The 25,165-nt window shown below is 62.0% G+C and overlaps 1 protein-coding gene across 1 annotated transcript in view; it reads left to right on the top strand.

Annotated features, from left to right (window-relative positions):
* GAS6 (growth arrest specific 6) overlaps positions 1–19,042 on the top strand; it is a 28,175-nt gene extending 9,133 nt beyond the window's left edge. The window contains exons 3-15 of the mRNA XM_061435469.1: positions 886–910; positions 2,144–2,206; positions 4,233–4,355; positions 5,040–5,162; positions 8,855–8,977; positions 10,197–10,318; positions 10,400–10,518; positions 10,777–10,966; positions 12,709–12,873; positions 13,887–14,055; positions 16,598–16,770; positions 17,692–17,920; positions 18,617–19,042. Coding sequence (XP_061291453.1) covers positions 886–910; positions 2,144–2,206; positions 4,233–4,355; positions 5,040–5,162; positions 8,855–8,977; positions 10,197–10,318; positions 10,400–10,518; positions 10,777–10,966; positions 12,709–12,873; positions 13,887–14,055; positions 16,598–16,770; positions 17,692–17,920; positions 18,617–18,768 — 1,776 coding nt within the window. The 3' untranslated portion in view covers positions 18,769–19,042. The remainder of the gene's footprint in view (positions 1–885; positions 911–2,143; positions 2,207–4,232; positions 4,356–5,039; positions 5,163–8,854; positions 8,978–10,196; positions 10,319–10,399; positions 10,519–10,776; positions 10,967–12,708; positions 12,874–13,886; positions 14,056–16,597; positions 16,771–17,691; positions 17,921–18,616) is intronic.
* Positions 19,043–25,165: the final 6,123 nt, after the last annotated feature.

Genomic DNA, 25,165 nt, shown 5'->3' with positions numbered 1-25,165 from the left:
TGGCTGAAAGGACCTGCCCTTCACACCCTCTGTCCTCTTCTGGCGTGGTTTACAGACACAGGAACTACTGGGAGTCCTCCCACCAGAGTCTGAGGCTGGGTTCTTTCCAACATGTTTCTTATCCTCCTGAAAGACACTTTACCCACGTGGTATAGCTGCTGTTGGTGGCACTGGGCTGCTGGTTACAGCCAGCTGGTCTCAGCATGCAAGCACCCTGCAGAAGCCCTGGGCTGCTTGGGCCTCCCCTCCCCTCCCCTGCCCTCCCCTCCCCTGTCCTGCCCTGCCCTCACCAGCCCTCCCCTCCCCTGCCCTGCCCTGCCCTCCCCTGCCCTCCCCTCCCCTCCCCTGCCCTGCCCTCCTTTGCCCTCCCCTGCCCTCCCCTCCTCTCTTCCCTGCCCTGCCCTGCCCTCACCAGACCTCCCCTCCCCTGCCCTGCCCTCCCCTGCCCTGCCCTCCCCTGCCCTCCCCTCCTCTCCCCTGCCCTGCCCTCCCCTCCCCTCCCCTGCCCTCCCCTGCCCTCCCCTCCCCTCCCCTGCCCTCCCCTGCCCTCCCCTCCCCTCCCCTCCCCTGCCCTCCCCTCCCCCTGCCCTGCCCTCCCCTGCCCTCCCCTCCCCTCCCTCCCCTGCCCTCCCCTCTCCTCTCCCCTCCCCTGCCCTCCCCTCCCCTCCTTGCCCCTCCCCTCTCCCCTCCCCCTCCCCTCCCCTCTCCTCCCCTCCCCTCCCTGCCATCTTAGAGGCAGAAAGCAGCTTTCTCCCCCGCCCTCGCCCTCTGCAAGCACCTACCTCCTGGGGGGAGGGGGAGGTTCCTAGCCCAGCGGCCATGGGGGTGCTCAGACGCCAGACACTCTGACAGTTAACCGCTGCCTTTCTTTTTCTCTTTCCACAGGAGTACTTTTATCCAAGGTACTTGGGTAAGTTGAAATCATGGCCTCCTTTAGTCGGGGAGACGTTATGTGTTGGAGGAGAGGTTGCTAAGACCTTGTTACCAAGTTGTTCCTGGAGGGACAGAGCTCCGTGACAGAGATGGGACCTCCGGGCTCACGGAGCAAAGCCTGGCCTGTGTCCCTAACCCTAACCCTAACCCTGCAGCCAGTGTCGCTGTTGGCAAACCTCCGCTCCACTCTGACCCTCAGCTCAGCTGGTTAACGGGGGAATATGGTTGATTTAGTCTCAGGACTCCCCGCTGTGATGTTACTAAAGACCCCGGGGAGCTCTTGTCTGTGTGGGGTGTAGCTATTGACACCATAAGACTAACTAAAGCTGGGAACATTAGAGATGATTTTGCTTAACTCGAACGACAAGATTGTGCAAGCAAGCCGCCTTGGCTGTCAAGCAGCGACATCTCTGTGAGTGTTGAGGGGGAGGGGGGCTAGAAAGCCCCGCTGGACTTTGGGGGAACAAGAGGAAGACGGCCCGTCTCTCCAGGGCAATCTGGAAGTCCCCAGGGAACTGCTCCTTGATCAGTGCTGTTTTGAGGCTTGCTGGGGCGTCTGTACTCACAACGAGAGAGGTATCCGGGGCTCTCCCTTCTGATTGTGTCGAGTGCATTTGGGTCACTTTTCCGCTGGCCTTGCAGCCTCTTAGAGGCGCTTCGCAGAGTGGACTGTGGTCGGCCCCGGGCAGCCCAGCCCGGGCCTCGTGTGGCCTTGCTCCTGGGTGTGCGGGTTTGTTTCCTCAGGAAAGGGCGACCGTGGTCCCCTGGCCGCCTCTGGTCCTGTCCACTGCTCATGCCCACGTCCTCCAATTTGCTTGAGCAGCAGCAACCTCCTGAAGGGCAGTGAAGTGGCTCAGCACCCACTATGCCCAGATGCAGGTGGTTGCTCCCCAGCCCCGGCCCCGTGGGGAGGCCCAGTCGACTGAGTAGTGGGGGGAGGAGCTCGGTCTCCATCAAACCCAGGGCGCTGTTCCAAACAGGGTCAGGTTGAGATGGAGCTCAGGTCTCTGCCACGGTCAGAGAGCCTCCCGAGGGCCACCAGAGAGCCTTCTATGCAATGGCAGGAGCCTCCCCCGTCAAAGTCAAAGGGGCTGGCGCCCCTTGGACAGAGCTCTGCCCGTTGGAGGCACCTGCTCATTTTTGGTGTTAAAATTCTGTGTCAGCATGAGCGCCTCTGTCAGGGGGTGACACCCCACTCCCTGTCTTGCAGAATGCATCAATAAACATGGATCTCCGTACCAAAAGAACCCAGCTTTCGTCACCTGTGTGCAAAGTAAGTGTGCTCCTGCCTCACAGCCCCTGAGTCTGGGATCTTGGGGTCTTGTGGTCATTCCCAGGGGCCCTGAGTGTCCCTGTGGCCTTCGGAGCCACAGCCTGAGGTCAGCCCCCTCTGCCCTGAGCCAAAGTGTGTGTGGCATGAAGTGCATACCTCTGCGAGGTGGAGGGAAGGCCCGTCTGGGCCCACATCCTGGTTAGTAGAGTCCCCTTTCACCGCAGCCACTGGTTCTGAGAATGCTCTCAGCCCACTTGGTGGGCAGCATGCCTGGTAAGCAAGGTACACTGGCAAACTCCTGGGCTCTCTCCAGCTTTTTATTGTAACAAATAAACCAGAGTGGCCTCCTTGTCTCCCTGAGCACCTCTGCTGGGTAAGCTCCTAAGAGTAGAAGTACGAAGGGAAAGCTGTGTCCTTTCCCAGTTTTGACGCAGACCTGGCCCATTATCCCTACAGAGGGCAGGAGTGCCCCCAGTACCTGCACCAACCAGCTGTACTTCTTTCTACTTTCTACCTCTTCCAGTAGAAAAGTGGGGAAACGGCCCTCAAGCCATTCAGTTTAGTTCTTCTTACTCACGAGTGAAGCCAAGCTTCACGTGTTTCTTTCTCTGCGAATGGTTTGTTCACATTCTTTGCCTGCCTTTCTCGGTTTGTAGGAGCTGATGATAGATTTTGCAGGTTAGCCATTTGTAGTAAAGGTAGCAAGATTCCCCCTCAGCTCATCATGCATCTTTATTATTATTATTACTTTAAATTATCATACGGTAACACTGACATTTTTGGTGTCCGGTCACATGGCTTTCATCCACATGTACACACATCTCAGCTGAACCTGACTCCAGGCCTGGCTCTGGCCTGAGAGTCCCGTGGAGCAGACACGTTATCTCTGCCCCCCTCAGCCTTTGGTGCAGCCGTCTGTGACCCGCCTGTCCCCACGAGGGCAGTGTCTTGGCACTTGCTCTTCTGAGCATGCCCTGCCCAGGTCATAACTTGCCACTGCCCTCACACTTCTGGAAGGAGGAGCAGAAGCCACGAGACTGGCCCCCACTGACCACAGCAGGTGCCAAGCATTCCAGTGCACAGGGCGGCCTCCCTGCCGCACCCTCCCCCCGCCATCAGCGGGCAGATAACCATTCACCTCCCTCCTGTGGGGCCTGGGTCAGGACTCAGCCCAGAGCCTGTCCGCGGGCTGCCTGCGTCCACCGAATTCCTCAGAAGCTTGGGACACCTGCAAACACACTCCTCACTCTGCCCCAGAGATGAGCTTCCCAACGAGGCAGCAAAGGAAAGCAGGTGGAATTCTTCCTGCTGGGAGTTGTCCGCCCCCAGGAGAAGGCGGGGTTGCCCTCTCGGCCTGGGGACCCTGAGATTTGTAAGGGGTGGTGTTGGGCATTCTAGGCAAATTCCAGGCGAAGGTAATGAACTCGGGCTTGTCTTTCTGCAATAACTTAAGTCTAACTGAGTGTTTCGGGTGGGAACACACCCTTGCCCAGCCGCCCCTCCCGTGGGGCCTCTGACATGCTGGGTGCTGCGGGGGGACAGTGGGACCATCCGGGTCGGGAGCTGCCTGGCCCCACGCACGTCCCCCACTGCCCAGGGGTCCCAGGCACACTCCAAGCGAGCTGGACGTGGGCCTGCTGAGCGCTCAGGGAGCAGGGGCCACTGCTTGAGTCTCAGGGGAAGCTGGACAGGGAGGTGGGGACCTGTACCTGCCTCCTGTGCCTGCCAGGGCCCTGTGACCCGTTCCCTGGGAGGTCCAGCTCTGGGAGCCTGCCAGGCCTGGCCTCTCCCCCGCTTCCCCAGGGCACAACCCCAGCCTCTAGCCTGGTGGGTGGGCGGCCGCTCCCTCCAAGCTGACCTGAGTTTCCTGGGATCAGTCGGGGCCTGGCCGGCCTGGTCTGTGACGCCCTCCGGGGGAGGTGGGGTTCGGTGTGGCCAGCCAGGACCAGCAGGGGGACCTCAGTGCCCCCGACCCGCCTCAGTGCTCTCACAGCTCAGGGTCCCCTTCTCTTTGCTTTCCACTCAGAGCTGCCTGACCAGTGCTCTCCAGACCCCTGCAATAAGAAGGGGACCCATGTTTGCCAGGACCTCATGGGCAACTTCTACTGCCAGTGCAGAGACGGCTGGGCAGGGCGACTTTGCGACAGGGGTAAGGCTGCATTGCCTGGGGAGATGGGGGTGTCAGGACACCCCTCAGGGCCGCCCAAGGGCCTGGGCTGGCAGAGGACACAGCCACACCAGCCTGTCTGGCTGCAACAGGAGTGAGGAGACTTTGAGGGGATGCCAGCTGTGTGGGGACACAGGACTCTCGCTGGTCCTTTCCCAAGGAGAAGATGGGTGCATGGGGCCCTCAGCCTCTCAAGTCCTCCCGGGGGCGTGGACGTCTGGACAGCAGGTGTCCTGCTGCCCCGGGCAGGGCTCCATCCAGCTTGAAAAGCCACCATGCGGAGCCCCCAGCAGTGCCCAAGCCAGGCCAGCTCTTCCAGGGCGCCGGGGGGCGGGGGGGCACGCCCTCCCTGAGGCCCACCATCTGGGCCCCCACTGATCAGAAGGGAGTCGAGAGCAGGTTCACCTCCACCCTCCTTGGGTTTGCAGCGTGCTGGGTCAGCAGAGAAGATGCAGGAGACCCCTGGGACCTGGTTAGAACCCTCGGGCACCCCTTCGCTGCAGAGGGAGCCCTGAGCCCCTCAGACCCTGCTGTCCAGCCACAGAACTGGGTCCCTGTGCCCCCCACCCAGGACCTGGGGGTGGATTCCACGGGGCTGGGGTTGCAGACGCTGCCAAGTGTTCCAGGCGGTCATGGGTCCCCTCTGGCTCCGTGTCCTTTTCCCAGATGTCAACGAGTGCAGCCAGGAGAACGGGGGTTGCAGCCAAATATGCTACAACCAGCCGGGCAGCTTCCAGTGTGCCTGCCACGGGGGCTACATGCTCTCCCCAGACAGTCGGACCTGCCTCGGTGAGCCTGACCCAGGACCCCCCCGCCTCTGTGCTAGCCTGTTCGCTTTTGCAGTTGCCAGAAGTCGGCAGGCTGAAGCCTCAGTCGCTTGGCTCCTCTGCAAGAGGCTGAGGCTGTGGCTGGCTCCTTGGCTCTGGAGGGAGGGCAGGAGGGTGTCCCGCAGACACAGCACATGCCCAGGCTTGTCCGTGGCCACGGGCCCCAGAGCCGGGACACAGGCTGATTCACTCAGATCTGTGGACGGAGCCAGCCCAGCTGGGAGGCCTGCCTGCTGCTCGGGGAGAGGGGGTGGGGTGATCGCCGGGCCTCCTTCCTGGCCACGGAGCCTGCAGACGTTCCTTTGACCTCAGGGCCCCGGACGCCTTGTGAGGAGGTGCGGGCAGGACGCCTGGGGTCCCACTGCTCACTGCTACAGGATCAGAGCTCACAAATGGTAGAAAGGGAAGGTGCCTTTAATCAGAGTGCTGAGGAGATGGTGGGCTCAGCAGCCCCCAAAACCACCTCCGAAGCCTCGGCTCAGCCTTGAGAGCTTTTAAAGGGATGCGGGAAGGAGCCTTATTAGCCACTGAGACTGGGGTCAGCGTCCTGCTCCCCGCACAGAGTGCAGGCCCCTCAGCTCTCCTCACGGCCCCTCCAGGCACTGTCTTACTGTTCGGTCACACCGTTTGTTCGCGAGGTTACTGAAGGGGAAGCTGGGGGAGAGATCAGGTCATCTGTTGTTTATTTTTAGTTCTTTGATTTGCACAAAGAACCATTAAGTTAAGCAAGGTGCTGTGTGAAGGTGTGCTTGGGCCAGAGACAGGCGAGCAGGGCAGGGCCTGGTTAAAAGCTGGTTACAACGCAGTTTTGCTAAAGTGATGAGAAAGGGGGCTTCCTGCTGAGGGCAGAGTCCTGCAAAGGGCTGCTCGCAAGTGCGCACTTACCAGAACATCACTGCGTCTCTGAGGGGTTGAGCTGGAGGTCTGTCTTCTGTAACTTGCTGCTGACACGGGCGCCACGCTCTCAGAGGGAGTGATGTCTGTGTAGGCCTGGAGCATCTCTTTGCTGACGGTTTCAGTTGCCTCCTTACACATACGGGCAGAACAAACGATTCCGATGCCCACAGAGACAGACTGTCGGGAGCGGTAGTGTGAATCCCATTCTCTCGAGGCCACAGGTTTAGTCCTGCTCAAGACGGAGCCGCTTCCGGCATCTGCAGTCTGCTGTTCGTGCAGTCTGCCTCTTGCCTGCAGCGGCAGTCACAGCCTCTGTAAGCCTCCTCAGAAATGCTCATCCGACTCTGAGTGTGACCGTGGTCCTGATCAGAACTGCTGTTTCGTACTTATTGGTGGGGTGCGTGGGGGTGCTGCAGGGTTCTGCTCGAGGCCTCCAGGATCCTACCTTACCACTCCCGCCCCACTGGCTTCCCAAGGCTCCAGTCACCAGCCTTCCTCTGAGAAAGGTCTGCTCTGGAGTGAAGCAGAAGGCAGCTACCCTGCCCCCCCACTTCTGCACTCAGTCTGGGGCTCCCCACAGCCAGCCCCCGGGGCACCCCAAGAAACCACTGCAATCTGCCCGCTCCCCAGAGGCACCCCTCTCTCACCCCCTCTCTCCCAGAGGCAACTCGCTTGCCCACCTCCCTCTCCCCATGAATTCCCATCTGTCATGGCAGCATGAGGGGTCAGGGCCCGGGGTCTGGAAGCCCCAGGGGGGCCCTGAGCACAGACGCGGCTCGGCTCTCTTATCTGGAGAAACCGCCTCCAGTCCATGCACATCGGTGCCTCCCGGGCCTGACGAGACGCGGGAGGCCTCCTTGTGTCCCGGTGGCGGGTCCCATCCCCCGCTCTTCACAGCCGTCTGCCTCCCCCTAAGAACGCACTTCCAGGCAGGCTGTGTCATAGGGCGGTCATTGTGGGGTGTGGAGGGTGGTGCTCAGGGACCCAAGGGCTTCTCCCCCAACTTCTCCAGGGGCCCTTCTCTACTCAGGCTCAGCCTCTCTTGTGCCCACAGCTGCCGGGGCAGTCCTGAGGGCCGGCCCAGACTGCGGGACTCAGATTCTAGGGAAGCCCTGTGCTGTCCGTGTGGGTGCCCCAGGAACTGTCGCCGCTCTGAGAAGCGCCCTCTTTGGAAAACCCCGAGGGCCGGCTTTGAACCTCTGGTCGACCTCGCAGACCACCCAGGGGTGAGGCAGCCTCCGGCTCTAAGTGAATCCAAGCATCCCGCATCCCTGGCTGCAGGACAGCAGGGCAGGCCCTGTGCCTCCCGTTAGCAGGACTGGTCGCTACTTAGCATGTTGGCACGTGCCCCGCCCCGATGCCGGTTTCGGGGTGTGCCTGCAGACGCGGGCCCGATACCTGCCTTTCTCCTGGTGTCACTGTTTCCTTAGCAGCCCTGCAGTGAGGCACAGTCTCATCATGTCCTCTGTGGTCAGCCCTGAGATGCTGAGAGCGAGGGGGTGGGGACCCTGCACCCATGGGGCTGGGCTCCTGGGGTCTGCTCTGAAGCGCTGCCCAGCCTTTGCAGATGAGTCTCTGAGCGCTTTCTTGGCTGCCGACAGGGGACCACCCAGAGGCCAGTCATTGCTCATCGTGAGCTTTCGTGGAGCCAGTTAGGTTGAGCAAGACTGCAGGGTGGGCTGTGAGCTTTCCCTACGATTGTGCTGAAGTTTCGGCAGCTGAGGGCAGGGGCTGGCACTGCTGAGCCAGCATGGTGCGGGGTACCTGCCCATGGCCCCCAGTGTGAGTATGGTGCCTGCCCGCCTGGGGACTCTGCTTGGCACCTCCCACCCCTGAATAGCTGGGGGCTGGTCTGGACCCACTGCCAGCCCAGCGCACGTGGGCTCGGCCCAGCCTGGCTCCTGCAGTGCCTGCCGGCCCTGACAGCGGGGGCCCTGCGGGTTTACAGGCTTCCTGCGGGGAGCACGTGGATCATTCCCGCCATCTCTGGGAGGAATCTTAGTTTCCACATCTGAAATGTTTGCCGAGCTGCCCTTGTGACAAAGTCAGGAGTAGCTCTGAGTCTTTGCGGGCAGATCTTATTTGAAGTACCAGTTGCACTTTCTAGAAATTCCCTCTGTCTCCTCAGGAACCAGCTCTTGGCTGCAGGTTTCTCCTGCTGATACTGGTTTGTCCATGTGGCAGAGGGGAAGGAGCCTCAGGACGACCCCGGACGGTCACTGACCGTGGCTGTGGTGCTGGTTTCCTCGGGCAGACCTCAGTGTGAGGCCCGTGCAGTCAGCTCGATGGTCGGGGGGGCTCTGGGGATGCGGGTGGGACTTGGGCTAAAAGGCCCCAGAGGTACTTTTTTACCTTCCTGGATTACTGTCATTTGAATTAGGCAACAGCTCTGTGCACCGGGCCAGCCAGTGCCCCACAGACAGGAATCCGCCTTCTCAACCAGGCCCCGATCAGAAACTCCCCACCCACCCCCAGCCCTGCTTCTGGGCTGGGGCTGAAAACCCAAGGGTTAGAAGGAAGGGAAGAGACAGCAGAGGAGGGGGAGAGGGGAGGATGGACAGGGGGAGGGGGGCAAGGGGCAGAGGATGGGGAGGAGAAGAGGGGAAGGGGGACACTGCACTGACTCCGCCAGGCGAGGCTGGGCTCCCCCCGCAGAGCTGGCCGCCTCTCCACAGTTCCTGGCCAGCGGGCAGCAGCTCCTTCCAGGCCGGCTGCCAGCAGGCCCGGTGGACCTGATGCAGCTGGTTTTTCCTGCAGACGTAGACGAATGTGTGGACGCGGGCGCCTGCGGGGCGGCGCGGTGCCAGAATCTGCCAGGCTCCTACTCCTGTGTCTGCGACGAGGGCTACGTGTTCAGTTCACAGGAGAAGGGCTGCCAAGGTACCTACCTGAGGCCACGTGGGACACACGGGCACACACAGGGCGCCATGCTCCAGGGAGCGCTGTGCCGTGTGCCCCCCGAGGGGCTGAGCACCTGCACACGCGTGGCATGGCCCCTGCCACACCACACGCGCGGCGTGGCCCCTGCCTCACCACACACACGCGAGGTAGCCCCTTCCTCACCACACATGCGGCATGGCCCCTGCCGCACCATACACGCAGCGTGGCCCCTTCCTCACCTGCACACACCTGGCCTGTCTCACCTGCACACGTGACGTGGCCCCTGCCTCCCCTGCACACACGTGGCCCCTGCCTCCCCTGCGCGCACATGAAGTGGCCCCTGTCTCACCTGCACACACGTTGCCTGTCTCACCTGCACACACGTGACCCCTGCCTCCCCTGCACACATGTGGCCCTGCCTCCCCTGCGCGCACATGAAGTGGCCCCTGCCTCCCCTGCACACACGTGGCCCGTCTCACCTGCACACACGTGGCCCGTCTCACCTGCACACACGTGACCCCTGCCTCCCCTGCACACACGTGGCCCCTGTCTCACCTGCACACACATGGCCCCTGTCTCACCTGCACACACATGGCCTGTCTCACCTGCACACACATGACTCCTGCCTCCCCTGCACACACGTGGCCCCTGCCTCTCCTGCGCGCACATGAAGTGGCCCCGCCTCGCCATACATGTGATGTGGCCCCTGCCTCCCCTGCATGTGTGTGATATAGCGCCTGCCTCTCGTGCAACTGGCCCCTCCCCAGAGACACAGGGAGGCGGCAGGCAGGGCCCTGGCTCTTGGGCAGCTGCCTTCTCTCCTGCCCCCAGTGCACCTGGCCCAGCTGTGTCCAGGGGCCCAGACAGCCACACTGCCTCCCACTGCCTTCCTGCCTGGGGCCCATGGCTGCCCCTCCACGAGGAAGGAGATGGGTGGTCCCAGCCTGCCTCCCCAACCCCCAGGCCATCCCGGCTCCCCCACCCTGGCCACTGTCCTGGGCACAAACCCACACCCGAACCGTGAGCCTGGTGTCCTGTGTGTGCCGACCCGGCCGTGCTGACGGCCGCCATCCAAGTGTGCAGCTGTGTCCCCAGGAAGGAGCCGGTGGGAGCCACGCACCTGGGCCACCCAGGGCTCGACGCTGGGCCTCGCATCTGCTGAGGTGCGATGGGGCAGGCGCTGGCGGCCCCCAGGCTCAGGGGCTCCCTGTGGTTGCAGACACGGACGAGTGCATGGAGGAGCGCTGCGAGCAGGTCTGCGCCAACTCCCCCGGGAGCTACACCTGCCACTGCGACGGGCGCGGGGGCCTGAAGCTGTCCCAGGACATGAGCACGTGCGAGGTAGTCCCGGGCGGCGGGCGGGGGCAGCAGGGCCCGGGCTTCAGTGCCCCCGCCTGACAGCCGCCACCCCCGCCCCGACAGGACATCCTGCCCTGTGTGCCCTTCAACGTGGCCAAGAGCGTGAACTCCCTGTACCTGGGCCGCATGTTCAGCGCAATGCCCGTGATCAAACTGCTCTTCAAACGGCTGCAGCCCACGAGGTGAGAGGGCAGGAGGGCATCCAGCCCTGAGGGGACATGGGCACAAGGCTGCCTGGTCAGGGGACCTGCTGCCCAGCACAGCCACACGGGTCTCAGGGCTGGTGCCAGCCTTCCCTGCCCAGCGACTCACTGCCAGCATCAGCGTGAAGATGGCTCCCAGCCTGCCCACCTGGCGCTTCCTGAGGCCGGGCCATCCCATGCCGTGAAGGGCCACACGCCACAGCTTACGGTGATGCTTTTGTTCCCACCGGCCCGCAGACTGGTGGCTGAGTTCGACTTCAGGACCTTCGACCCCGAGGGCATCCTGTTCTTCGCTGGAGGCCACCGGGACAGCACCTGGATCGTGCTGGGCCTGCGGGCTGGCCGGCTGGAGCTGCAGCTCCGCTACCAGGGCGTGGGCCGCGTCACCAGCAGCGGGCCCGTCATCAACCACGGCTCGTGGCAGACGGTGAGTGGGGCCCCCGCAGCCCTGCCCAGGACCCCGCAATGCTCACGTACACTCCCTCAATGGTCCGCAGGCACGGCCCCAGCAGGACGGCCCTGGCAGGAAGCCTGCACCCTGACGGGCGTTACCTCATCACAGAAGCTGAGCTGGGCTTCCACTGCCAGGACCACAGTTCTCAGTGGACCAGCCCCACTGGGGCCGCCTGGCTGTCTGGAGATGCTTCCGTCTGTCACACCCATAGGTGGGGGCTCCAGGCCGCTGGATGGAGGCCAGGAGAGCCACTGGGCCCCTGCAGCACACGGGGCTCCCGTTCCCAAGGACCCTCCGGTTCAGACTGTCAGCTGCCCCGAGGCTGAGAACGGGCTGAGATCTGGGTGCCTGCCCCGCTGCCTCATGCTCTCAGTGGGGGTCAGGGTCGGCCGTGACTCACGACACTGTCCTGGGCTCTGCCTCCGGGCCTGCTCCCATCCTGCTGACCTCCAGGGCTCACACTTGGCTGCCTCTCGATGGAGGCACCCTGATTGCCCAGGGCCTGGCCTCCGGCCATCAGCTCTGTGGGTGCCACGCCGCCTGGAGCAAAGTGGCCTGTGCCACACGGGCTTCCTCCCAAGCTGTCAGCACTGGGCTTTTAGAAGTAAGTGCTTGAAAGAGAAATGGGGAAAGCATTCTTTTTCCCTTTAGAAGTAAAGATAAAATGGAAAAAGTTGCCCTGGCCTCCATGAATAAAAGCGCTGTAGACATTTGCTAGTGTTTCCATCCCATCAGTGGGTCCAGCTCCTCCACTCCTAGACTCTTAAGCCCCAGGCACCATCACGACAGCAGGAGGAGACCTTCTGCAAAGGGACAGATAAGATAGTCGCTCTGCGGGGAAGCTGTCCCCGGGGTTGAGGACGCTCCATGTGTGGGAGCCCGCTGCTCCAAGCTTGAGGTGCACAAGGGGCCTGAGCACCGCCGGGACCTCTGCCGGGGAGTGGGGCTGGGGGAGGCACGACCAGTGGGTGCATGGCCCCAGCACCCCACCCACCCCGAGATACACCCGGCCCTTGAGCCGCAGGCCAGGCTCCATGACGATCTGCCTGCTCTCTGGTGCCCGCCAGATCCCCCACCCCCTACTTTGCCTCCTCAGCAAACTCAGATCCCGCACCTGGATGTTTCTCCACCTGAGCCGAAAAGGAAACCAGGGGCTTCTGGGGCTGAGGAAGATGCTCCGAGCACAGAGTGACAGGCTTTAAACTCTCCTGCAAGGAGAGCAGGGGAGAGGGGCAGTGTTACAGAGAATCCATATGCTCACTCAGCGTCTGGTCTGTGCCAGGCACTGCCCGGCTGCAGGAAATGCCAGGGTAGAAATTGTGCTCCCGTCTAAGCATGCTCAGCTGAGGGCAGAGAGGTGAAGGGCCAGGGTGGAGCAGAGAACCCCGGGCTGATGCGCGGGGACAGTGACCCCAGGTTCCTGCAGCAGCTCCCTGGCTAAGGCTTGATGCGGGGCCAGAGATGGGGAGGGGAGGCTCCCTCGCGGGGAGGGGAGGCTCCCTCGCAGGAAGGGGGACGAGGGGGTGGAGCCGGCCCCTGGGGGAGTTGGCGGGGCCTGAGCCACACCGTGGATGCCAGGGAGGCGGTGTAGGTGGTGAGCCTGGACCCCCGAGGCTGGGGGTCTCCTGGCCCCACGTGGTGATGGGTATTGGTACGCCAGGTTGGGCCCCCCTTCAGAAGGTGCACGTCCACCCTTATGGCACCGTGCTCCTCAGATCTCTGTCGAGGAGCTTGAGCGGAACCTGGTGATCAAGGTGAACAAGGACGCTGTGATGAAGATCGCCGTGGCTGGGGACCTGTTCCAGCTGGACAGAGGGCTGTACCATCTGAACCTGACCGTGGGGGGCATCCCCTTCCAGGAGAAAGACCTCGTGCATCCTGTAAGCACTCCCCTTCATCCCTGGGGTCTGAGCCCAGGGGGCTGAGGAGGACAGAGACCACCGTCTTTAGTCCCTAGGGTCCGAGCCCTGGGTGGGTGAGGAGGACAGTTAACCACGCTGACCAGGTCTAGCAAAGGATGTGGGAAAAGGCGAATGTCTCTAGAATATAACAAGCCGCAGGTGCAGCTATTTCGCCTATCTTGCTGTCTCTTTCTGTGAAACTCATTTGCAGCTTCATCTGAATTGATCATGAAAATGTCTATTTTGGAGAGGAGACAAATCACAATGAAATTATTCTCTCACAAAAAGAACAATGAACTTACTTTTTAACACTTTTTTTGGGCAGTTCCCAAGAACATTTTGGGTTGTTGACCCTGTTGGGGTTCCCGCAGGGGAAGTAAGACCTAATGAGAGCTCGGTGTTGGTCGTTTCTGAGAGTCCTGTCCCTTCTCACCCCCGGCGTGCTGGTGTCTGTGCCAGAGCCCCTGGCTCCGAGCTGGGTTTCCACAGCGGGCAGGAGGCGAGTCCACACACTGAGGCTCCGAGTAGGGGGCAGTGTCGCAATGTGTCTCCCCTCCCCGAGGGCTGAGGGCTATCCGACACCCCAGAGTCCCTCCTGGTTTTCCAGAAGAGGCTGGGCTGGCCCGACCTGCTCAGAGCTGTGGCAGGTGCAGCTGAGCTGGAGCCGTGCTCCGGGGGCCTGGTGTGAGCACAGGCGTGTACACGTCCCCTTGCCCATCCTTCCAGGCAGCAGTCGGCACCCCGAGCCTGCCAGCCGAGGGGGACCAGGTGCCCCGAGCCTGCCAGCCGAGAGGGACCAGGCGCCCTGAGCCTGCCAGCTGATGGGGGACCAGGCGCAGGTGGGGGTGGGGGCGGCCCTGAGTGGGTCCAAGGCAGACCGACCGCCCTCAGCAGAGTCCATGCCTGCGGGCAGTGGGTTGCCACGAGCGTGACCAGCAGGGCGCCGTAGGACGGGCGGCAGCAGGGAGCCACTGGGGTCTCTGTCTCTCCAGATGAACCCGCGTCTGGACGGCTGCCTGAAGAGCTGGCACTGGCTGGATGGTGAGGACACCGCCGTCCAGGAGACAGTCAAGGCGAACATGAAGATGCAGTGCTTCTCTGTGACCGAGAGGGGGTCCTTCTTCCCTGGGAGCGGGTTTGCCTTCTTCCACCTGGATTACGGTGAGTCTCCGCTCCTGAGAGGGGATGGCTGTGCTCGGCCTTCTGGCCCAAATTCCCCGAAACAGCAGCAGCAGCCGGTCCCCCCGGGGCAAGTGCCTGAGGGATGGCCGGCCCGGGCGCTGGGTTGCAGGGAGAATGGGACGGCGGAGGGCCTGTGGCTGAGACGGGGGACGCTGGGCTTGAAGCGGGAGCTTCCAGGAAGGTTCTGAGACGGGACACCCTTGAGCGCATCTGTGGTCACAGCGCTGTGGGCCGTGGGGAGGGGCCGAACCACCAGGAGTCCAGTGCTCCAGGCTCAGCAGGAAGAGATACGAGGAGGCCCCTGACGGATGGGCCCAAGGCCCCAGCTGCGACTGTGCCTCAGAGAACTGAGGCTTTTCCAGCAGCTGCGGAAGCTATAGAGGAGCTTTTCTGTGACCCCAGTAAGAGGGGGCAGGCGGGGTGGGCAGCCGGGGGCCAGGGTGGCTGCAGGGGACGGCGGTTCGCCCAGAGTCCCTCCCGCTTCTGTAGAGCAGGGCCCTTTAGTATTAAGCGACAGTCTAAATCAGTTACCCTGCATGCTGATGAGTGGGCACCTGGACGTTAGCTTTACGTCTGCCCTGAGGGGTTGCCCTGCACCGTGTGGGCCGTTGGGGTGGGGGCACAGCGGTTCGCTTTGAGTCTGGACTCAGGATTTCCCCAGATTTCCTCGGGCAGGGCCAGAGTTAACCTCTGCCCCCAGGAGGGCACCGCTGTGCCCGGAGGCATCGCTGGGCCTGGGCGCGCGGCCTTGGTGGCCTTTGACGTGAGGCTGTCGGGCGGCTCTGTGTCGCGGCCTGGGAGACACCGCACATGGACCCGTGAGCCTCTTTCCTTGGGTGGCAAGGTGTGCCTCACCCCCTGCCCGCATGCCCCCGGCGTCTGTTTCCAGACTCTGAGCCTGTCACGGTTGAAGGTGCACACGTGACCCTCACCACCCTGCGTGGCCCAAGCGTAGGGACGGTCTATTCGGGTCAGAGGTGGGACCTGCTCCCCCCTCCCCATTTCTGTCTTGGCTTTACCTGTCACGAGCGCCACCAGGTCACCCAAGGAGGAACCTTCACTCCTGACTGCAGCTCGTACGGAGCTCACGCCGCCTCTGCAGCCCTCGCTTCTGTGCGCGCAGACCCGGGGCGTCCTTGTGGCAGTGGGTGTCACATGCAACACGCTGGCGGCACGGCCCCGCTGCCTGTGTGCCCGCCATGGAGGCAGCCACTTGGCTGCGGGGCTTATTAGATCTGCAGGTTGAAAAGGCAGAGGCCACACGGCAGTCAGGACTGGTGCCTCTAGGGCGCCTCAGGCTGGGCCGTCCTGTCCTCAGTATGACACAGAAGGGACGTGTCAGGAGTTATAGGCACCATTCTCAGTGGCAGGTCAAAGATCTGGACTCTGTGGGTCTTAACGCCCCAGAAGCCGTCAGGCAAGGGGCATGCGGGTAATACCCCTCAGCACCCAAGGAAACCTCCCAGGGGAGCTGAGGCGCTGGACCCTCAAACACGCTTCTGGCAGCCAGGCCCCTCTCCCCACCTCCGCCAGGGGACCCCGCAGAGATCGCCCCTCTCCCCACCTCCATTGGGGGACCCCGCAGAGATCGCCACTCTCCCCACCATCAGGGATGCAGGGAGACTTGGCAACAGAGGAGAAGGCTGGGTTGGGGGTTTTGTTCGTTGCCTTTTCCAATTCTACGTGTGTTCAGCTCAGTGAACAGTTTTCAGAACTGATCGTTACGTCCCTCTCTGGGGTGGGGACCTGCACACGATTCATGGGGCTCTCGGTCTGCTGGCGGAAAAGACCAGTGCAGGGCAAGGCCTGACCCGAGTGGCCTTGCCAACCTGCTGCATCCCGAGAGGTGGAAACGCTTAGAAACCGAGGGGCAAGGTTTCCTTCCGGCCCCTTCAGCAGCCATGGCTCAGCTGGGAGGAGACACGAGGTGGTGTTTGCATCTGAGACCCGGACCCACCACGGCTACCAAGGGTGCTCTGGAGCATGACATACGTGACACACGGCAGGCGGCTTGTCACGCACACACATGCCTACCGAGTCCTGTAACACGTGTCCTGTAAGCAGCGCCAGCCCCGCGGAGCATCGATTAGAGCAGAAAAGCGCGGCCCGGGAAGGAAGATTGGACGCAGTGTCCGGCAGCTTTCACTGCCTTCCCAACCCTTCCCGGTCCTTCAGTTTGCGGGGCTGAGCCTGTGCGATGGGTGGGCAGGCTGAGCCCCACCCCATTCCTGTCCTGGGGGCGGGGAGTCAGGTACCCAGGGGATGGTCCCGGCCAGACTGGGTGGGGCGGCCGGTGGCCACTCAAAGGGGTTCTTGAGGAGTGAGCATGTGGCTATTCTCGGTGGGCTGGGGCCTCTAGAGTCCAATGCCGGGCTCCCTGTCAGTTCCTGACGGCCGGGCCACTGAGCCCCGAGCTACCGGCTTCCCGCTGCCTCTGCCGCCCGGGGCCCTGCGGGGCCCAGCCTGCCACCTCTCCGCTGCGCTGTCTGGACTGCCTGGTGATGCGTGGCCTTCCTTGCAGCACGGACGTCCCCTGCTGGCGGGACGAAGACCACCTGGGCAGTGGAGGCCGTGGCTCGGGTCCGCCCTGCCGCGGACACCGGGGTGCTGCTTGCGCTGGTGGGCGACCACCAGGCCGTGGCCCTCTCCGTGGCGCTGGTCGACTACCACTCCACCAAAAAGCTCAAGAAGCAGGTACCGCTTGCTGCTGCCCCCACCCCCCAACCCTCACTCTGAGACGGAGCCACCGTGAAGCTCAGCCCCACCTCTCGCCCTCAAAGTTCCAGCGCCCACCTCTCAGCAGCATCTCAATGGCCTCTGGTGGCTCAGGGACGGTGCTGGAGTCCTGCAGGCTGGCTGTGCAGTGGGGAGACCATCCTGCCACCCCCAGCGGTGTAGATAATTTGAATTAATCACTTGTATTTAAGTCAAATGATTTTGCTCACAAATGACATGTGTGAGTGTACAAACAGGCCCAGAACCTCACCAGGCCTCCCCCGGAGGCAGGCAGAGCTCTGAGTATCCGCCCCTGGATGGGCCGCCGTCACCTCCATACAGTCCCTGCCCCACCCCCCACCGTCACTGGTCACCGCGCTGGCTGTCTTCTTAGAGAACAGGCAAGAGTAGTGGAAATGGGTTTATTCTCCCGCCTGTCCCAAGAGGGGTGTGTTCCCCACGTCAGCCTACCTGCGGGAGCCATCAGCTCCCCTCCTACTGCGGCTGCAAGCTGATGGGCACAGATCCAGGCTTGGCCCCTCTCTGCTATTTCTGTGGCAGCGCCACACGCAAGGGGCAGCTCTGCCCTGAGTCCTGGCCACACACACAGTGGGAGCCCTGGTCACTTCTGCCCAGACCGACGCATGTGTGGCCCTGTGACCGGAGCGTGTTTCCTCCACATCCCCCCCAGGGACATGCAGCTCTATATGTTGGTCTTCAATCACGTTGGAGGGGGTCCAGCTCCCCCTAATTCACACATGTAGAAACCATGTCCTTGTCACACTCTGGCCATAAGTGACCCCACCCACAGGAGACCCATGGACCTCGGCAGGACAGGAGGGCCCACGGGCATGGGGCCACCGGCCTGTCCGCCCCAGTCAGCTGTGCCTCTCCCCACAGCTGGTCGTCCTGGCCGTGGAGGGCGTCACCTTGGTCCTGATGGAGATCAAGGTCTGCGATGGCCAGGAGCACGTGGTGGCCATCTCTGTGAATAAGGACAGGGCCACCCTGGAGGTGGATGGCACCCAGGGCCAGAGTGAAGTGAGCCCAGCGGGGCTGCAGGAGCAGCTGGCCATCCTCGGGAGACACCTGGAGGGCTCCGTGCTCACCTTCATCGGGGGGCTGCCAGGTAGGGGCCCCAACTTGCTCCCCCGGCAGGGCTGGGCGCTCTGTAGGGAAGGGAGGCAGGAGGAGCCAGTCTGTGGCAGCATCGTGTGAGCGTGTGGGGCCCGGCCCAGCCGCTGTGGGGTCAGGCTGACAGCACTTGGGGGGACACATCGGCCTGAAGCTGTTCCCCACCCCACACCTTCCAGGAACACCCCCATGGGTATCAGATGGTGGGTCTGGGCCACCAGTGCCCCACCCCCGAGGCCTGGTGTCCAGCTGCCTGGGGAAGCAGGCCAGGTGAGCCTGCCACATCTGGAGGTGGTATCCCAGCAGACTAGGAGAGATGGGAGAGGCTGGGCCTCCCACCACTCAGGCGGGTCTCCACTTGTCGCGGACCAAGGCGCGCTGTCTTGGCCGCCAGACTCCAACTGCGTTTAGTTTTAGTAAACAGAGCTTTGAAGAGGATAAGAGAGCCTGGAAGGCCTGGGCGTGACTCATTCGGGATGAGGAGATAATATTTAATGGATGTGACTATCTGTGTGTCCTTCTGTGGGGTCGGGGTGCTGTGGTGCTGTGCCAAGCCTGGTGGCAGGCGTCTGCTGCCCGCCGGGGCTCGTGGCTGAGCTGCATGATGACGCTCTGCCGGAGACGCGGCGGGGCGCCCAGGCTCCGGGCGGCTCACCCACTAAGACGCACTTGCTCTTTCCCCGCGGCCCAGACGTGCCCGTGACCTCGGCTCCGGTCACGGCCTTCTATCGCGGCTGCATGACGCTGGAGGTCAACCGGAAGGCGCTGGACCTGGACGAAGCCGCCTACAAGCACAGCGACATCACGTCCCACTCCTGCCCTCCCGTCGAGCCCGCCGCCTAGGCTTCTGGGCCGCAGACGCCCCGCCCCACGCACGCCGCAGCCTCCTCTCGACCCGAAGGTGGCGGCCGCGCCCGCGCCCGCGCTGGAGACACTGAAGCCTCGCCCGCCGAGCCCCTCGGGGCCTCCCTCCCCGCGTGTAACATACGTGTACATAGAGGACTAACCTCACCGCCGCCTGAGCGGACCCGGGAAAAGAATTCTGTTATTTTTATCACCAGATGCTTCTTTCTGACTTAAAACTATGGAAAAATAAAATATTTACAGAACCTTTCTAGCTCTGTGTTGGCGGTGTCCGCTCCTTGCTGCTTTGCAGCGGGCCGTCACAGAGTCAGCCGCTGAGGGCATCCGTAAGTCCAGGGGCCGTCACCCCTGCTGCTGCCGCCCGAGGTTTCCCTGGTGGGGACGAGCTGCTTCACTGGAAGAGGCCGCGCCAGCGCCCCCTGGCGGGGCTGGAAGTACGGCAGGTCAGCACCGCAGGCTCCCCGACACGTCCCCCCAGCCTCGGAGGCTCTCCGGTTAAACCGCGGGCCTATTTGCTCATTTTGAGGGGCCGGGCAGTGAGCGGGGTCTGCAGGAGGTCAAGTGGGCGGGGCCTCGCGCTCTGGCTCCAGGAGTAGCGGGCGGGGGGCAGCCACGGGGAACGCGTGGGACCCACGGGTCTCGGGAGACCAAGCAGCTGCAGCAGGACACGCCCAGGACTGTGGGCACCATCACAGCATGGGCTGCAGGGGCATCTCCAGCACTTGCTGGCTCCATCCCCAAACTGGATTGTTTTTTATAATAGACTTTTTTTTCTCAAAAGTGATTCTTTTTCAGACACCAAACCCCAAAGTGTATCCTGAAGCAGGTAAGCAGGCAGCCAAGTGTCGGGGCGCCATCTGCTCGGGTCTTGCCTGCTACCCACGGCTTCCTGGAGCTGGCCAGCATGGCTCTGAGAAATGGGGGGCAAGCACAGTCATGCCCATGCCCCACAGGGAACCCCCTGCTGCTCACCATCTGACCACAGGCGGCCTCAGGAGCCCAAAGCCACTCAGGCTGACCCACCTCTCAGCCCTGACACCACAGCATTCCCACCGAGCTCTCTGGTTTTCATCTACTCTGGAGACGGCTCTGGAATGTTCTGGAATGTTCCCCCAGTCAGCTGGGCACCTGCACCTGGCCGCCCCCTCTCTCACAGAGGCCAGGACGGCCAGAGGGCAGACAGGACACACGCTGAGCTCTGGGACAAGACACCACAGACACAGGTGAAGGCCAGCTCTCGGGGCCATTTGACCACCGTGGGTTCATCTTCCCTCCAGGGAGAATGAGGCCCAATCTGTTTCCTAACGTGGTTTATACAGACTTCCACTGGGCTCCAAGGGTTGTTCTAACTACGGCCAAGAAAAGCTTATGGCCAATTCAGAGCCACAGGCTGCAAGACACCTCCCAGCTGTGCTGGCCAGCTCCAGGGCCAGACTGCACACAAGCCTGGGGCGGACACAGAGCTTCACGACTTCTGACTGTGCTCCAGGACGGGGAGGCAGGGTAAGTCTGACTGTGGTTCTGACTGTGCTTCACAGAGGAGGAGCGGGCTGGGTCTGAGGTGCTCCACGGAAGAGGAGGATTGGGCCTGACTGCTCCATGGAGGAGGAGCTGGGGTGGGCCTGACTGTGCTCCATGGAGGAGGAGCTGGGATGGGTCTGACTGCTCCATGGAGGAGGGGCTGGGGTGGGCCTGACTGTGCTCCATGGAGGAGGAGCTGGGGTGGGTCTGATGTGCTCCATGGAGGAGGAGCTGGGGTGGGCTTGACTGTGCTCCATGGAGGAGGAGGAAGAATGGGTCTGAGGTGCTCCCTGGAGGAGGAGCTGGGGTGGGTCTGAGGTGCTCCATGGAGGAGGGGCCGGGGTGGGTCTGAGGTGCTCCATGGAGGAGGGGCCGGGGTGGGCCTGACTGTGCTCCATGGAGGTGGGGCTGGGGTGGGCCTGACTGTGCTCCATGGAGGAGGAGCCGGGGTGAGTCTGATGTGCTCCATGGAGGAGGACCTGGGGTGGGTCTGAGGTGCTCCATGGAGGAGGGGCTGGGGTGGGTCTGAGGTGCTCCATGGAGGAGGAGCTGGGGTGGGCCTGACTGTGCTCCATGGAGGAGGAGCTGGGGTGGGTCTCATGTGCTCCATGGAGGAGGAGCTGGGGTGGGTCTGACTGTGCTCCATGGAGGAGGGGCTGGGGTGGGCCTGACTGTGCTCCATGGAGGAGGAGGAAGTATGGGTCTGAGGTGCTCCCTGGAGGAGGAGCTGGGGTGGGTCTGATGTGCTCCATGGAGGAGGACCTGGGGTGGGCTTGACTGTGCTCCATGGAGGAGGAGGAAGAATGGGTCTGAGGTGCTCCCTGGAGGAGGAGCTGGGGTGGGTCTGAGGTGCTCCATGGAGGAGGAGCTGGGGTGGGTCTGACTGTGCTCCATGGAGGAGGGGCTGGGGTGGAGCTGACTGCTCCATGGAGAAGGAGGTGGGGTGGGCCTGACTGTGCTCCATGGAGGAGGCGCTGGGGTGGGGCTGACTGCTCCATGGAGGAGGAGGTGGGGTGGGCCTGTTTGTGCTCCATGGAGGAGGACCGGGGGTGGGTCTGATTGTGCTCCATGGAGGAGGAGCTGGGGTGGGTCTGAGGTGCTCCATGGAGGAGGAGCTGGGGTGGGGCTGAGGTGCTCCATGGAGGAGGAGGTGGGGTGGGCCTGTTTGTGCTCCATGGAGGAGGACCGGGGGTGGGTCTGATTGTGCTCCATGGAGGAGGAGCTGGGGTGGGTCTGAGGTGCTCCATGGAGGAGGAGCTGGGGTGGGGCTGAGGTGCTCCATGGAGGAGGAGGTGGGGTGGGTCTGACTGTGCTCCTTGGAGGAGGAGCTGGGGTGGGTCTGAGGTGCTCCATGGACGAGGAGCTGGGGTGGGTCTGAGGTGCTCCATGGAGGAGGAGCTGGGGTGGGTCTGACTGTGCTCCAGGACGGGGAGGCAGGATAAGTCTGACTGTGTTCTGACTGTGCTTCACAGAGGAGGAGCGGGCTGGGTCTGACTGTGCTCCATGGAGGAGGAGGATTGGGCCTGACTGTGCTCCATGGAGAAGGAGGTGGGGTGGGCCTGACTGTGCTCCATGGAAGAGGAGCTGGGGTGGAGCTGACTGCTCCATGGAGGAGGAGGTGGGGTGGGCCTGATTGTGCTCCATGGAGGAGGAGCTGGGGTGGGTCTGATGTGCTCCATGGAGGAGGAGCTGGGGTGGGTCTGAGGTGCTCCATGGAGGAGGCGCTGGGGTGGGTCTGACTGCTCCATGGAGAAGGAGGTGGGGTGGGCCTGACTGTGCTCCATGGAAGAGGAGCTGGGGTGGAGCTGACTGCTCCATGGAGGAGGAGGTGGGGTAGGCCTGATTGTGCTCCATGGAGGAGGAGCTGGGGTGGGTCTGACTGTGCTCCAGGATGGGGAGGCAGGATAAGTCTGACTGTGGTTCTGACTGTGCTTCACAGAGGAGGAGCGGGCTGGGTCTGACTGTGCTCCATGAAGGAGGAGGATTGGGCCTGACTGTGCTCCATGGAGAAGGAGGTGGGGTGGGCCTGACTGTGCTCCATGGAAGAGGAGCTGGGGTGGAGCTGACTGCTCCATGGAGGAGGAGGTGGGGTGGGCCTGATTGTGCTCCATGGAGGAGGAGCTGGGGTGGGTCTGACTGTGCTCCAGGATGGGGAGGCAGGATAAGTCTGACTGTGGTTCTGACTGTGCTTCACAGAGGAGGAGCGGGCTGGGTCTGACTGTGCTCCATGGAGGAGGAGGATTGGGCCTGACTGTGCTCCATGGAGAAGGAGGTGGGGTGGGCCTGACTGTGCTCCATGGAAGAGGAGCTGGGGTGGAGCTGACTGCTCCATGGAGGAGGAGGTGGGGTGGGCCTGATTGTGCTCCATGGAGGAGGAGCTGGGGTAGGTCTGACTGTGCTCCATGGAGGAGGAGCTGGGGTGGGTCTGACTGTGCTCCATGGAGGAGGAGCTGGGGTGGGGCTGAGGTGCTCCATGGAGGAGGAGGCCGGGTGGGTCTGACTGTGCTCCTTGGAGGAGGAGGCGGGGTGGGCCTGACTGTGCTCCATGGAGGAGGAGCTGGGGTGGGTCTGAGGTGCTCCATGGAGGAGGAGCTGGGGTGGGGTTGAGGTGCTCCATGGAGGAGGAAGTGGGGTGGGTCTGACTGTGCTCCATGGAGGAGGAGCTGGGGTGGGTCTGACTGTGCTCCATGGAGGAGGGGCTGGGGTGGGTCTGAGGTGCTCCATGGAGGAGGAGCTGGGGAGGGCCTGACTGTGCTCCATGGAGGTGGGGCTGGGGTGGGCCTGACTGTGCTCCATGGAGGAGGAGGTGGGGTGGGTCTGATGTGCTCCATGGAGGAGGAGCTGGGGTGGGTCTGATTGTGCTCCATGGAGGAGGGGCTGGGGTGGGCCTGACTGTGCTCCATGGAGGAGGAGGAAGAATGGGTTGAGATGCTCCCTGGAGGAGGAGCTGGGGTGGGTCTGATGTGCTCCATGGAGGAGGAGCTGGGGTGGGCTTGACTGTGCTCCATGGAGGAGGAGGAAGAATGGGTCTGAGGTGCTCCCTGGAGGAGGAGCCGGGGTGGGTCTGAGGTGCTCCATGGAGGAGGGGCCGGGGTGGGTCTGAGGTGCTCCATGGAGGAGGGGCCGGGGTGGGTCTGAGGTGCTCCCTGGAGGAGGGACTGGGGTGGGTCTGAGGTGCTCCATGGAGGAGGGGCTGGGGTGGGTCTGAGATGCTCCCTTGAGGAGGGGCCGTGGTGGGTCCGCTGTGCTCAGTACACTGTGCTGCTGTCATATGTGGTCTGAGTTGACCTCAGTGGTTTTGTTTTTTAAATAGAAGAAGTGTAATATTTGTTTGCATTTCATTTCTAGGTTTTCGGATAGTATGGATTAATTGATAATGGTTGTTGTGTGAAGGGCTGTTCTTAGGGCATTTGGTGGCACTGAAACCTCTGCCCTCGCTGCCTGCTGTCCCCCCAGACATAGACAGACACTGTGACGGCAGAAACGTCTCTTACACTGCAGCACATGCCCTGGAGGAATCACCCCGTGACACCTCTGCACTACAGAGATGGGACATTTGACTCCAGTTCACACAACACATATTATTAGCTCCAATAGAGTACATATTTAAATGTAAAGGCGATCTATAAAGCATTTAGAAGATAAGGTAAAACTCTAGCCAGTGGGCCCACTGTGATGCACCTCTGCTCTTTTCAATAAAGCTATATTGGCACACATTTCTGCCCACTAACTTCCAATTCTCTACAGCTTCTCTGCTGCTCTAGTCAGGACTCAGTGGTGGATTCACAGCTGTGGGCCCTCCAAACCTGTGCCTTTACAGAGCAACTTTGCTGACCCCTTTGATAGAAGAGTATTTTCATGAACTAGGGTTTTTAAAAGTATTTCTTTAAAATATATAATAAAACAAAATACTCATGATAAAGAAAAATATTTAAAAATTGGGCTATGTTAAAATCAAGAACTTCAAGAAAAGGAAAGTTTCCAGAAGCTACCCAGCTTCAAGACTATGAAGCTGCAGCAGTCATACGGCCTGGTGTTGCCAAAAGAGTGAACAGTGGATCCCTGGACAGACAGAGAGCCCAGACACGGACCCCCAGAAAGAGTCGCCTGATCTTCGACAAAGGAGTGAGGGTGACACAGCGGAGAAAAGCGAGGCTCTTCCCTGATGGGGCTGCACGGAGGCCTCTGCACCGTCCTGGTGATACTGCTGTGATTCTGAAACTGCTCTAAAAAATAAAGTCCACTTCAAACAAACCAAGCGATCATCAAGAACATCTGTTCATCAAGGCAGCATAAGGAGCGTGACAAGACCAGCTGAGAAGAGGAAACACCGGGAACCTCGGTGACCGATTAACGTGGGGTAACCGTGTTAACCAAGGAAGGATAGAGCTCCTCCTGCAAATCGGTGAGTAATGACCCAACAGAAGACCGGACGCTGCTGGACAGGACAGGAAGTGCCAGTGGCCAAGGTGTCTGTCCACGGGGCCAGCTTCATCAATAAGGGGGAAATGCGGGCACAAACAGCACAGGAAGGAACCCCTGCGCCCACAGCTGTGAAAGTTTCTCGCGTAGAGTAGGACCTGATCTTGGCAGCCTGGAGCTGAGACTAGTCTGGGCTGACCCCAAGGACCAGGGCTGGGTGTTGTCCAACAAAGTCCAAGTCTCCCGTGCACCCTAAATCCACACCGGGAGCCCCACATACACATAGGAACCCCAAGACCAGCCAAGGCCACCCACAGCCGAAGGGGCAGTCACGGTCCCCATCTCAGGGCGGAGCACCATGGTCTGTCACAGGCACGCAGCTCAGCAGAGAACAAGCCACACACAGCGGAACCGCGTGCAGGTGGGCCCAGGA

The sequence above is a fragment of the Bos javanicus genome, chromosome 12, assembly GCF_032452875.1.
Source record: "Bos javanicus breed banteng chromosome 12, ARS-OSU_banteng_1.0, whole genome shotgun sequence".
In the NCBI taxonomy this organism is placed as follows: Eukaryota; Metazoa; Chordata; class Mammalia; order Artiodactyla; family Bovidae; genus Bos; species Bos javanicus.
Note: the sequence above shows the minus strand (reverse complement) of the source record. Positions and strands in the feature narration are given on the sequence as shown.